The sequence below is a fragment of the Thunnus thynnus genome, chromosome 12, assembly GCF_963924715.1.
Source record: "Thunnus thynnus chromosome 12, fThuThy2.1, whole genome shotgun sequence".
Classification (NCBI taxonomy): Eukaryota; Metazoa; Chordata; class Actinopteri; order Scombriformes; family Scombridae; genus Thunnus; species Thunnus thynnus.
This window is the reverse complement of record NC_089528.1, coordinates 11,981,866-11,995,684: the sequence shown is the minus strand read 5'-3', so window position 1 is coordinate 11,995,684 and position 13,819 is coordinate 11,981,866. Positions and strand designations below refer to the sequence as shown.

The 13,819-nt window shown below is 41.4% G+C and overlaps 1 protein-coding gene across 6 annotated transcripts in view; it reads right to left on the bottom strand.

Moving 5' to 3' along the window:
• Nucleotides 1–13,819, bottom strand: part of pde4ca (phosphodiesterase 4C, cAMP-specific a) — a 45,047-nt gene that overhangs the window by 5,494 nt on the left and 25,734 nt on the right. For 4 of the 6 annotated variants that reach the window (XM_067605502.1, XM_067605506.1, XM_067605504.1 and 1 more), the window contains exons 2-9: nt 7,202–7,393; nt 5,927–5,971; nt 5,185–5,221; nt 4,412–4,485; nt 4,231–4,283; nt 3,842–3,954; nt 518–611; nt 39–220 (exon numbers count right to left, since the gene is read on the bottom strand). In XM_067605502.1, coding sequence (XP_067461603.1) covers nt 39–220; nt 518–611; nt 3,842–3,954; nt 4,231–4,283; nt 4,412–4,485; nt 5,185–5,221; nt 5,927–5,971; nt 7,202–7,393 — 790 coding nt within the window. The other 2 variants (XM_067605503.1, XM_067605507.1) reach the window with 2 other exon arrangements.

Below are 13,819 nucleotides of genomic sequence, written 5' to 3'. Positions count from 1 at the left end.
ATTAAAATGACAAACTTAAACTACAGCACTCTTCGTACCTTGGCTAGGAGACCTTCCTGGCTTGCGTTGACCCCAAAGCGAGGGATGGTGGAGGGTGCGAGGCTGGGGCTGTGGGTGGCCTTCTTTACACCGCTGATCTGGGACATGAGCCGCTTCTTCTTGCCGTCCTTCTTTTCCTTCTCCTTGCTGGGAGACATGATGTCCATGTCATGTGGCTTCTCTGTCAGATGTAGGAAGACAAAATATTAACACCACGTTCTCTCTGTGAACAAAATATAACTGTCCAGTTTTTTATATTGTTTTAACTCTTTTTTAAAAAATAATTTTACTTTCCTTCTTATCATATTCAGGGAGGTTCAAGAGAGGAGCCTTTTTTCTATGTGTGTAACATGTAACTAGTAATACACTGTAGCTCAAAATAGCAATTTAAGGATTGATCACTAGCCTATGATTGATACATATATAAAGTATATGCTTATGCACAGCTTATATATTACACAAAGTTGAGGTATTTTACCTAGGAAGGTGCTAGAGATGAACTCAGACACCTGGTTCCCTGAACGGCTGGTTTCTGACAGCTGGGTGAGCTCTCGGTTCAGCATCCTCTTGAACTGGAGACAAACACACACACACACGCACACACACAAGCATCCATGAGTTTGATTAAACATAGTTTTGCAAAACTGTTGACAGACGTCTTTCAGTTCTCATCATTTATCATGACTTATACAAACTTATGAAGAAAGACTTTGCACATTGGTCACTTTCTCTCTCTCTCAGACATGCAAACTTGTTGAATTGTTTTAGGTTTTACTTGGACTTTTAGGGTTTTATATACATGTATGGTATGTGGAGCATTATTGCTTTACACAGACAAAGCTGAACATCAGGAATGATGCACTTGTAATATCTACTCAACCACAAAAGCAATTCACAACTCTTGACTTCCCTGCGCTTAAAGGCACAAGTTGTCGCTCTAAATACAGACAACCGTTAGCTTTGGAGAAGAAACACATCCACAGATAAATCAGAACTGCTACACCAACAACACCTAGACTGTGTCTTTGGAGCTTGCATGTGTGTGCAGTGCAGAGCCTAATGACTGAACACAGAGAAATGCATGGATGACTTTACTCGTAAGTATGCCGAACAACATCTACAAATCTAACGTGAAGATGTCTCAGAGAAAGTCCTCTCTCTCATCTCCACCAGCAGCTGTTCATTTCTTGGCACTCATTCACAAAGCGAGCAACATGTGAGCCTCGAGAAGTCTCTCCCCCTCCCACCCAGTTCAGTTCATCCCCAGTCTTTCCTTACCTGAATGAACATCCACGACACAGAGATGATATAACTCACTTCTGGCATTTCAGCGCGAAATCGAGCATGGGAGCAAAAATAAAACTGAGAGAGAGAAGAGAGAGCTGGGCTTTCTGTTGGTCCTCTGACAGACGCCTGTTTCACAGAGAAACAGACAGCAGGGACACTTTGTGCTCCTATACTGCTTGCCTGAGCAAAATCCACTACAAGCAGACAGTCCGCTGGTCAGTGCTGCGGAGGCTTTGATCGGTATGAGCTGAACAGTCGGGGGAAAAAAAAACAGTTTAGAGGTCCACGGAAGAACAAGAGAGTGGAAGCATAGCTGCGGGATGCGAGGATGCAAGGCAGAGAAGCCACACTCCCTCGCTCCCCCCGACTCTCCCTCATTCACTCTGTTACTGCCTGCTCCCGAATGTGTGTAAACAGAAGGAGAATGAGGTACTCTAATCCACGCCTCCCTCCAAAAATGCCTAAGAATAGCGGCCAATCGAGCGCCTGCTGCAGCAGAGGCTGGGGGAGACGGAGGTCCCTCATTGGCCAGGAGACGTAGAAAATAGGCAGGGCTGAGTGTGTTGGAGGCGGAGGTTGTGATATGCACCATGTGCACCAAGTTTGAAGAAGATATGAGGGAAAAGCTTTGAATGGATGAGGGGAGGTTTCATTCATGTAGCCAAAAATAAAAACAGTACACCATGTACCACAATTTTGTGGGAACAGTGACCATTATGATGATCATGAACAGAAATAATGGAAAATATGTTGACATAGATATACGCTCAGAGCAGGCTGCCTCAGAATACTGAGAATTAAAAGTTACAATCTAAATGAAAGAATACTTCAATGGCACATTACAGTCTCACAATTTGGGGACAAAAAATACACTGTGGCTCAAAGTTAATCCTCATAAATTTGGTCAACATTTTATTTGTGGAATACACTTTAACCATGACAATCTGGACCACAAAGTCACATTTTACTTGATTTAAAATTTAGCACCAAATCAGTGACGGTGACTGTTAACAGCTGGTGAAAAATGTCCCAAAGAGGGTTAAACGAGCATTTCCACAGAGGTCTCACTCTCCCTTAAAGACATTTTCAGGGGTCATTAGAGATCTACTTTAAACGAAACCGTTCTATAAGGTCATCAGTGATGCAGAAACAATGTTCGCTCTGGCCTTTGTTCCCAAGTGCCAGCATGGATAATTCTTCCCCATTGACTGAAGCTGCTCATTGACTGATCTGCAGCAATGAGGGGGGGGGGGGTGTTTGCCTCCCACGAAACTCTCTGGCCGCCGCCACGTGAGCGTGTGCAATGGTATATGTATCTAGGCAGGCAATGTATGTGACGCGGCCAATGTATGTGATGTAGAAGAAGAGTATATACGTGTGACATGTATGTGTGTGTTAGCATGAAGAGCACGTGTATGTTGTGTGGGCGGTCTAATCGTGGAATCACACGAGTGCTGGGCTCCAGTCTGAGAGAAGGAGGAGGTGGGGGAGGAGAGGAGAGGGATACATGGAGGAAGGATGGATGGTTGGTGGTGGGGGGGGGGGGTAACCGTTTCATCCTTAGTTCCCACTACCTCATTCACATTTTTCTGCACATGAGTGGGGGGAAGGGTGTGTCTGTGTGTCTAGTCTCTATTTGCATGCATGAAGCCATCCCGCTCATTCATGGAGTAAGCCCCTCTCCCATCCGCTGACGGATGGGAGATTCTATTCATATTTTCATGGACGCTGATGGATTCTCTGTATTACTGAGCTTTCAGTTTTGTTTAGGGATCAGTGAAGGCTAACTGCACTTACAGTACATCACACACAATCCCCTGGTTGACTGTTGTACTTGGAGCCCGTTCTAATTTGAGCGGGAAACAGCTGTGCACGGCCAAAGATTACCATCCATTAATGATGAAAATTATTAACATGTCTTATGCATTGCATTTAATATCTGTTCTAATAAAAAATATAATGATGAAATTCAGTTCAAAAGAGAAGCAAACAATTCAATTAACTTAACTCGAATTTTGAATTTTGGCCATTGCGGCATCATCTGAAGCAGTTGTTGCTGTGGCAACAGTGGTGGAAACAATTCCTTGATATTTATAAAAATATTTTAACATTCAGGGGGTAAAATTAAACTTTGGTTAAATTCTGCATTTGTTTTTATAATGTTTAACTTGTTTGTTTTTAGTGTTATGAGATTCAAAATAGCTTTATATTACTTTTCATTGTTATGTGTATTCTTAAAATTTGCTGGGTTCAACCTGGCTGACTACCTTAAAAATGGCAACAAGACACACATGACTAATAAAATCCTTCAGGGAGGTGAATCACAGTACAGATCATGTGAATGTTCTGCGCTGAGCCTGGCTGTATGTTAACCTGAACGGTGTATCTACCTTTTATCCTGTGACAGATGTGGTTTTCAGGATAAATCACTCTGTGCCTTACTGGAGTATCTAACTACTCTGCTCATCAGGCTGTGGGTAATGTGTTAGCGTTGTGTGTTATACTGGTAGAGTACCTTGTTGGAAGCCATCTCGCTGACAGAGTGTCGAGTTTTCAGCGTCTCCAGTTGTTCTAGACACCAATCCAGCTCATCCAGAGTCTCTATGGCCAGCTGCTGGTGAGGCTCCTCTGTACCAGATGAACACAGGAAGACATTATGAGATGGACTGAACTCTGACAAGAGCGTTCACATACTGCACACATAGAAATTTCATGTACAATATTTTTGAAAGACATTCATCATCAAATTATTTACTGTGACGTGTTACCAGTAACCCAGATTTCACATTTTACAAATTTAATCACGTAAAAAACCTCTCTGCCTCTCTGTCTTTCTGACCAGGGTGAATATTGATTATGGGATATTTATTAGCAAATAGCCCATTCTAATATATCGGTACCAACCTGCGAGGCTGGTCTTGCACATGGACGGTGGGTTGCTGCCTGAGGATCGCGTCCTGTAGACAGAGACCATGAAAATTCAAAGTGAGAGCAAGTGAAGATCCTAATATAATCATATCATTATTATATTTTGATGTCACTAAAAGATTCACTGAGCAGCCAAGGACATTTTCTAACAACCTACTTGCTGGCTGTGCGATCTTGCTGGCCAGTTATGACGGCAAAGTTATTTCGGACAGTCCTCAGGCTGGCAAGGACCTATAAGATGAATGATACAAAATGTGTTCATCAAATGAGGTGGACATAACATTTCTGATGTAATAAAACGACAGATGTCACTTCAGTAACAGCCTTACATGCTTGCACATATCTTACACTTTATTCACCTTGAACTAAATCAAGTGCTCCTTCACATGAATCTGACACGCCTTTGAAACCAGACACTGTGGCTTTCATCCTCCTAGGCGAAGCGCCACGCAGAGGCATTCCCCTGTCCCTGTTTGATGTTTTGATGGCATCACTGACACCCCTCTACGTCATGTCTGTCACTCCATCTGTAGCCAAACACTGACTCAGCACACAGAGCGAGTCCACTGACTATTCGGTGTCCAAAACGGACCCATGCAGGAGCCTTATCAGCCGGAATGCGCATTTAAACAGCATGATCCAGCAGTATTGGATTCACTGCTTCTTTCTCTGTGTAAAGTGAGCACAAGTGTGACGCACATACCACGCAAGAGCCATGCATCGCCAGTGGGATGCCTGCTCCTGTCGCAGGGCCAACTTAATGCTAAAGGGCTGTTCCGGTGAGGCAGTTAAGCCCGGTCTCATACCATCTGGAGTTTATTATAGTTTTTAAAGACCTGATTTTTCTTTTTTATTTGACCATCTGGCAAATATTTTGGAATAGCACACAAAATAAACAAGTTTTTTCTAGAATGGACGCAGAGGACTCACCTGTGCAAATGGGGTGACTATCATGTCTTCTGTGTGTCTGCAATTCAGAACAGAATACACAGAGGAAAATGGCTCAATTTTGCACTCAATAAAACACAAATAAAACTGACTACAGGACCAATCAGCTGTACAAGATCTGACATTTTAATCACAATCTTTTAGAATGATCTATTTATAATTATCTGCTGGTTAAAAAAGGCTCAACATGTTTACTAAGACAAAATAAAAAGCGCCTTAGTCTGAGGTTCCATTTGCAGTTCATCACAAATATGGTGTTGGACAATCTCTGATTAACCAGGCAGCTAATAAGTTCTCATAATTATTTGTCAGACATCCTTGTTTAGCGCTCCGTTTGTCATCACTCTTTAAATATGCAGCTACATCAAAAACAAATAAGGCATGCACTGCGTAGGCTGGTGAGGAAACAAATTGGGGTGGGTGATGGGGTGGGTAAAATGAACTGATAAATACTCACAAGTAAATAAAAACACAACGTGAGTTATTATACTTGGTTGTCTCTTACAGTATTAAGCGTCACATGCAGAAACAAACAGAACAGAACTGGGTGTTTTGGGGGGGGGGGGGTCTAACGGGGGTCACAGGTGAAGTGATATTTAGTCACGTTTGTCAGGAAGGGAAGTGGGAAATGGCAATGAAGCCATCTACAGGGAATGCAGGAGAGGGCTTCGGGGAACAGAGTCAGTGTTTTTATCTTATTTTTATTGGATCATGTTCGTCTCACCGAGATGACAACCAGTTGACTTCCCAGTGCTTCAAGCTTTCTTCCCTTCAAAAACAGATAGGCGAGAGTCGATGAGGAGACCTGTGACTGCTTACTTTACAAACTTAAAGGTGTTTAGACATTATATTATGAAGTGGGGGACTGGTTTAGGGACATATTGGAAACACAAAGAGCGAAAAAAATTTAAACAACAGACAAAAAAAATAGCCCCTTCTTTCCAATTGTTTGCAATCCCAGTGGAGCAGACTTGACGTGCAAACATTTAGGGAAAAAACAGGAAATACAGCTGTTTGTTGCGATGTTGGGCTTTTCAAGACTGTAGATTAAGACACACGCAATGCACTGCATGTTTTAATGCTGCCTTTTAGCTAGTAAAATTGAAACAAGGGGACAAGTAATGCACTAAAATTTGCTTCAGGTAGACAACTAAGCAGATTTGAAACATAGAAATACATAGCCATGAAAGAGAAAGCAAGACAACTAAACAGTGAGGTCCTCTGGTTTCAGAGGTCTCTCTGGCAATCCAAAGAAAATGCCTTAAAGACTGCTTTCAAATTTTCAAATGAAGTTGAGACCACAACTGTTTGCTGCAGCTTGTAAGGGAGCTCACCCTCAAACCAATATACACATACATATATATGAATCGTCCAATGTGGCAACTTCTCAGTACAAGGAAAACAGACAAGAAGGGAAAAACATAAACAGACACTTATTTTTTCCTTTCTTAAAAGGTGTTTAAAAGACAACAAACATGTATGTAGTCTTTCACTCATATCCAAGCATTATGAACTTTAAATCTCACCTTTCTGAGATGTCTTATGCTACTTGAGTATAGGCTGCATCTATACAGTACACTCATTCATTTTGTATATGACCTGAAGCACACTACATGCAGCACTGTTGATATTGAGGCTGTAAGCCTTTACCTCTGCATAGTGAGATTAATTTTTAAATTCATTGGCGCATCACAGGGGTTTCATCAGGCAATGGAATATGATTTCAGTAGGAATTTTAAGGCTGCAGAGTCTGACCTCAGATCTGATTTCTTTTTTGGAAGTTGTGGAAAGACAAGCACACAACATAAAAATAAAGCATGTATGAGGCAAGAACTATTTAGAGGCAACTCTGAGAGCTTGTCATAATCCTAAATAAATTGAGGAAAATACTTATTGTTTACAACATAAAACATCATACATTATGTATGAGAGCGACTCACGTTCACAAAGAAATACAGTACATCGACAGTGTGGACGGATGAGTTGGAGATGAACTTACAAGTCACTGGCAGTGGAGGAGTTTCTGGAAGGACCTTTGGGTGACAGGTCAAAGTCAGAGTCCGAGCGGTAAAGGAAGGATTCCCTCCGCTGGCTGTGAGGAAAGTTGGCCTGTATGACCACACCAGAGCCAGGGCTGGCCTGGGGGTCCAGGGGACTGCGCCCCACCGACAATCCATTCTCTACATCAAAACTGTGGAGAAAGAGGAAGAGATAAAGAGAGAGAGTATATAAAAAATGTGTTAAAAAAGCTTGTAGATGCTACAGCACGGAAGGAAAGGAAAAGAAACATCCATCCATCCATCCAAGACATTCCTACTACTAGTTTGAACAAATCTCCTGTAGAGCGTCTGTGCATGCATGCAACAGGAAGCATGTTTTCCTGTATGAATCTGTTTCTGGACGTAACAAACACAGCACATCACCTTTTAACAACTGTCAACAATGTTATAAGATATACACAGACTGACTGGATGTTACAGTTTGAGCTGCGACTGCGGTGTCCTTTCCCACAAATCAGTTTCAATTCCTCCTATGCATGTAGTTGCATGACAATGAATGGATCAATAAGGGTTGATAAGACTACAGATTTAATCTGGTGATGAAAACGTTATGTGGCCGTCGACTGTCCGACTAACATGTGAAGCAGCTCTCTTGAAAAGGTAGACAAAGCAGTGTAGAGATCCCAGTTTCGACTTCAGTGGACAATGAGAGGGAGAAAACGAACAAGGAACATACAATAGTCTGGATTTAAAAATATCACAAGCTTTCATCACTGTGTAGAAACTGAGCTGTTTATCTCTCAAACAGGGAAAAAACTGATTTAGAAGGAAGTGTTACCATTATAAACCAGTAAAGACCACAATAAGAGCTAAAAATGAATAATTTAAGAGGGTCACCACAAGGATATGATAGTGTGAAACATGTGGGAATGCAAGTTATCACACTGATATAGTAGACTAAAATCAGCACTGCATTTAAATCTGTACAACAATGGTGATATGAAAAAACAACAAAAGTAGACTGAAAACACAATGAGGAAGTGTTGAGAGCCACAGACAATAAATCACTTCTGATTCTGCTGGCTGCATGTGAATGATCTTCCTGCTGCAGCTGAGCTGATCATAAATGACGCACAGAGCTATTTAAATCAAATCTACCATTGATGCTAAAAAACAAAGAGTAGATGACAGAAAATATCTCTCTCTCTTCTGTTTCCTCCGAAGATTTTAAGCAAATCAAGGGAAGCCAACCTGTCTGCACGCTCTTGAAATAAACAATCACATACTGATCAGCCTGGAAAAAAAAAACAGTTACAACATGGACGACATGATGTGTGCTTCATTAAAGGTGTGAAGCCTGTGTGGCTAGTGTCATGCAGGTGTGTGAACATCCAGAGGAGGTCTGCATGAGTGCGTGGTGAAGGACTGAGAGTGAACAGCAGGTATAAAATTAGCATCAGAGTATTGACGTGGGGTCATGTGAGTGTAAGTCTAAAAATAGCCCGGCGTTCAGGTGAGGAGGAGTTCCTCCTGATCAAACATGATCTGACTATGGAGAAAAACACCAAATAAAGGCACGGCGATGGCCCCTCTTCACAGTCTGGGCACGTTTCTGCCTTGATCCACATCTCTATTTTCCCACAGCCACTCTGCCGACATGTGAACCTGGAGAGACTCTGTCAGCCTGTAGCTCAGTTTGGCAACACGTCTCCTTTTCTAAACAGTCTGAGGATCTCCAGAAAAGAAACCCAGGCTTTAGCAAAACAACCATTAGCAGAACGTGGAGGATTTTGGACGGGCGTATGCAAAGAAATACACTCAATCTTTTCTCAAATAAATACTGCAGGGGAATTGATAGACAAATATAAAAAATATTTGAAACCCAAGGCAAACACAAACTGGAACTGAGAACACGAGTGTTAAGATGGAAATGTCTGTTGATGATAAGTGTGGGAAATAATGTAACACAATACCAAAACATCATTAAAGTCACTAGTAGGCTACATCACAAAGTACTGAACAACGCAGCTCTAAATACACATGCAGCTGTGTGAGTTTCATAGGTTACATTACAAGCCAACTGTGATTTTATTTGATCAACGCTGTTCAACAGAATAGACCTTTTTCTAAGGCAGATGTTTTGACTTGAGCGTAGGTGTAATTAATAACATTAACAGTTGTGCCATGTAACTGGCACAACTGTAATGCTGCCATTGTTAATGCTATCAATTACACCTGTGTGTTACCATGAGAGCACGTTTTAATTGAACTCAGATTACTGTAAACCAATCAATAGATCCTTTTCACAGCAGACAATTTGACTTGTCACAGCAGGAAAAGCACAAGTGGGATTAATAACATCGATGATGACTGTGTTGCATTTAGGTAAGCCAGTTCCAGGGCTCTGGTATTACTGGTATTACTACATGGCTTACTGGGACACTTAAAGGAATGGAGACACATTAGTGCTTTAAGGTAAATGCGAACGTCAGCATGCTAACATGATCACAATGACAATGCTATGAGGTGTAATGTTCGTTTAGCGCGTTAGCATGCTAATATTAGCTAAATAGCACTAAACACACAGTACAGCTGAGGAAGATGGAGATTAGTTTTGTAATGGAAGTATTGGACACATTTTTAAAACTGACCTGATGATGGCACTAGATGAAAAGTTAAGAGAGCAGCAAAGTTATTAAAATTCATCCTGAAGCGGACATGAATGTCTAACCCAAGACATTTCCCTAAAAACCAGCCTCGTGGTGATGCAGGAGGAAAAGTCAAGGGATCCCCAAAGTCATTAGGATTTATCCTCTGGGGACCATGAATGTCTGTAGAAAAATGTATTTAACAGCAATTCATTCAGTAGTTATCAAAATATTTCAGTCAGGTGGACGACTGACCAGCCATCCTAAGAGCCAAAATTGAATACTACAACAAAATACAGGCTGATTTCTACAGCACTCCATAGTAACAACTATATAGTAACAACAACTGCAGCATGCAAACATCACATTCACTCCTCTTTCCACTCCTTTCTCCCTGCTGCCCTCCTAGGATGCTGCATGAGGACAAGACGTTGGTGTGTTACTGGCTATTACGTAACAGCAGCTGAACAGAAGCCCCCGTTCCTCCATTCGTGTGACAGATTCAGACACACTGACTGCACTATACATAGCCAAGGAGAGGAGTCAGAGGGAGGGGAGAGACAGCGGGGTGGTGGGGTGAGGAAAGAGAGCAAGGCTGAGGTAAAATAGGGCAAAGAGAGAGGGAGAGTAAATAAAATTTCAAAGAGGAAGAGAGAACAGCCTGTTCTGAGACACGTAAGTGAGGGACTTTTGGTCTCGACTGTGCCAGTTTGGTTTGAGTTTGTAGGATGCAAGTGTGGATTTTGAAAGCGTGTGTGTGTGTGTGTGTGTGTGTGTGTGAACATCACAGGATTAATAATCATTTTGACAGGAAGGATTCAACCTGTCTAACATGTGTCAGTGGTGTATTTATGTGCCACAGCGGTGCAACGCGCAACCTTGTAACAACACCCGTAATGTGTGTAGTTTTGATCTGTCAGCACTCATATCATGCCCGCACGGTTACTACGAGTACACATGTAGCTCAGAGATTCACCACTCTTTATCTTTTCCTGTTTTCTCCATCTATCTCGTTCTGTCTTCCCTAATGATGCTGCACCCCTGGCTGTTCCTGCATACTCTGACCACAAACTCGTTTCTATTTTTGTTTCTGCGCCACGCTTCTGTCTCTATGCAGCTAAATTTAGCTTCCCCCGTGCATGGGGAATAGACCGAGAGAGGCAGCGATGCAGCTAAAAATAGGGTTTCAGGTAGAATACAGAGTCCTAACCCTCCCCTCTCTGCTCCCTCTGCATCACAGAGCAGCGGATTCTTCCCTCCATTCATGAATATTTATGGAGAGGTTTCTATTTGAAGCCGATGCCGGGCTAAAATTAGATCACAGATCAAAATATCGCCCACGTCTTTCCCTCGCTGCTGTTTCACTTCCAGTTTTCTCCGCTTTCTCTCTCACTCAGCTGTTGTGAGTTCAGCACAGAGTCCCGACTTACTCATAACACTAGACTATTTATTTGTTTTACTTACACGCGCACAGACAAAATACTATTGTACACATCAATATGTATGCCTCACATGATTCCCAGGAGTACAGTCAAAATGATCTCCCTTTTGGTTTATATGATTTAAGGATAAAGGCGTCAATATACACAGTAGTATGAACAACGAGAGTAGTTGTTGCCAAGGTAACAACCAGTGGGGTTTCCAAATAAACTATGTGGAGGTGAAAATGTTCAGTATCAGAGTGTTGATTCAGTTTTAAGGCGTTTGTATTGTTGTTGGTGTGCTGGATTGCATTATATTTCCTTTTCCATTAAACCAGTTTAACATCAAAACAGCAGCTAAATTGTAAAATAAAACAGACCATTCTTATTAAAATTAACGGTTTTAATATGGACCAATTTTTCTCTAGTTGTGAAATTCATATTGTACTATTGTACATATTAAATTCATACTGAAAAAACAGTGTATTTTCTGATGCAGGGAGCAGTGACGGAGTGAACATGCTCCTAATGTGAAACCATGATCTTCCATTGTGTTTTGCACACCTCCATTGTCTTTAAGCACACAGTTTACAAAATGTACACTAAATATGTCAACCGAAGCATTTTGTGTTTTTAAGGGGTCAAAGGTCAGCGTTCAGGCTTAGCGTGCATGTCGTCTGGACAGGAAGCTCCCACAGAAGCACAGTGGCTGGTCTTCAAATACGACTCCATTGTCTTTGTGTCTTTCACATGCCAACCAGTCGCACCAGTCCACCCACCCACCTCTTCTCTCCTTCCCTGACACCCTCCCTCTCTCCCTTTTTCTCAGCCTCAGCCACAAGCGACAAAAATAAAAACAACAGAATGGATATTCTTTAAAATTACCCTGTTGAGTGGGAGGGTGTTGTTTAATAATACACTAGATAAACTTGTTGGTGAGTGATGGCTGATGTGTGGTAGGCGCTGTCTTGAGAACTGAAATGAATCTATACAATTACTCTGAGTACAGGGTCCCTCTACTGGGCTCTGTTAAGACTGCAGGAGCTGCCTGATCTGGATAAATGGAAATAAACTGTAGAGATGAAACAATTAGTCGAATAATCTATTAGTAAAAAAATGATCTACATGAACAGATAATTTATTAACCGTTTATGTCATTTTTACAGAAAAAAAATTCTGGTTCCAGCTTCTTAAATATAAAGATTTCCTGCTTTTATTTGTCTTATATGATATGATGTCTTTTGGTTTAGAACTGTGTTCGGACAAATTAAATATTTTGAAGATGTCCACTTGGGCTATGGAAACTTGTGATGGACATTTGTCACTATTTTCTGACCTTTTATTAAAAACAAAGAAGCAAAAAAAATATCTATAAATCGACCAAATATTCAGCAGATTAATCTATAATGAAAAGAATAGCTGCTTTGCAGCCCTAATAAATAAGCAGTGTATCAGTGAGCATGACTGGATGATTGGGATGACATTTATATCACAATATTAGTAGGAATATTTTTCTGGTATCGAAATTTATCTCAGTGTGACAACTGTCATATGATATGACAAACACAAGATGCCATTGTATTCTATTGCACTGCATTACATCAGAAAAAAAAATCTGTTCACATGTGTAAAGCAAAACTAATTTTGTTAGTTTTCAATCACAATTTGCTCAGGATCAATAATAATTTGAACGACAGAACTTTCTAAGACAACTGTCTAAGTACAATATTTGATACAATACCTTATCATCCAAATACAATTTCACTGACAGTTGATAGACGATAATATTTAATTATCGCCGGGCTCTATCAGTGAGAAAGATTAAAAATGCTTCCATGTGCAGAGAAGGTGAATGAATCTAATATAAAAGATAACAAACAAGCTGAAACACATGCAGCAGACCTTCATCGGGATCAATATGGTTAAATAGATTCATCCTAATTTGGCCTCCGCATTTGCACAAATCTGCCTCAAAGGCACCTGTGCATGCACACGGACAGAGGTGCACACACCTGATTAACCTTCTCTAATCTAAAGACCAAACTGGAGCCAGCATTCCTGAGCATCATAAAGCCTTTTACAAAAAAAAAAAGTCTAAAGAGAGAGGTGTGTTACGGCGTTTGTTATTTAAGTGGCTGACTGGTAAGAAGTGTGATTGATGGTAACCTGTCAGTGGCCCTGATACTCGACACCCCGCCTGCGTCACCGCCTGTCACGGCAACGTCAATCCCATCTGGGGAGCATTAAAATACAGGAGCTACGGGGCAGAGCGAGAGAGAGAGAGAGGAGATAGGCCTGTAAACCAGGGCAAGCTGTCATCTGAACCTTCATTCATCATTCCCAGGCCTTTGCTGTGGCACAGCCAGAGGTAGAATTAGTTACACCAGAGCAGACTCGCAGGACCGGCTCAGCCATTTATTCAAAAGACATTTAAAGAAGGCAGGGAGCACTTATTAGACGTAATGTGGATCTCATTCTGTGACGCTCGAGAGTATTGTATTTCCTACGATAATTTGAAATAATTTGCACTTATTCACCATTGTGTGAC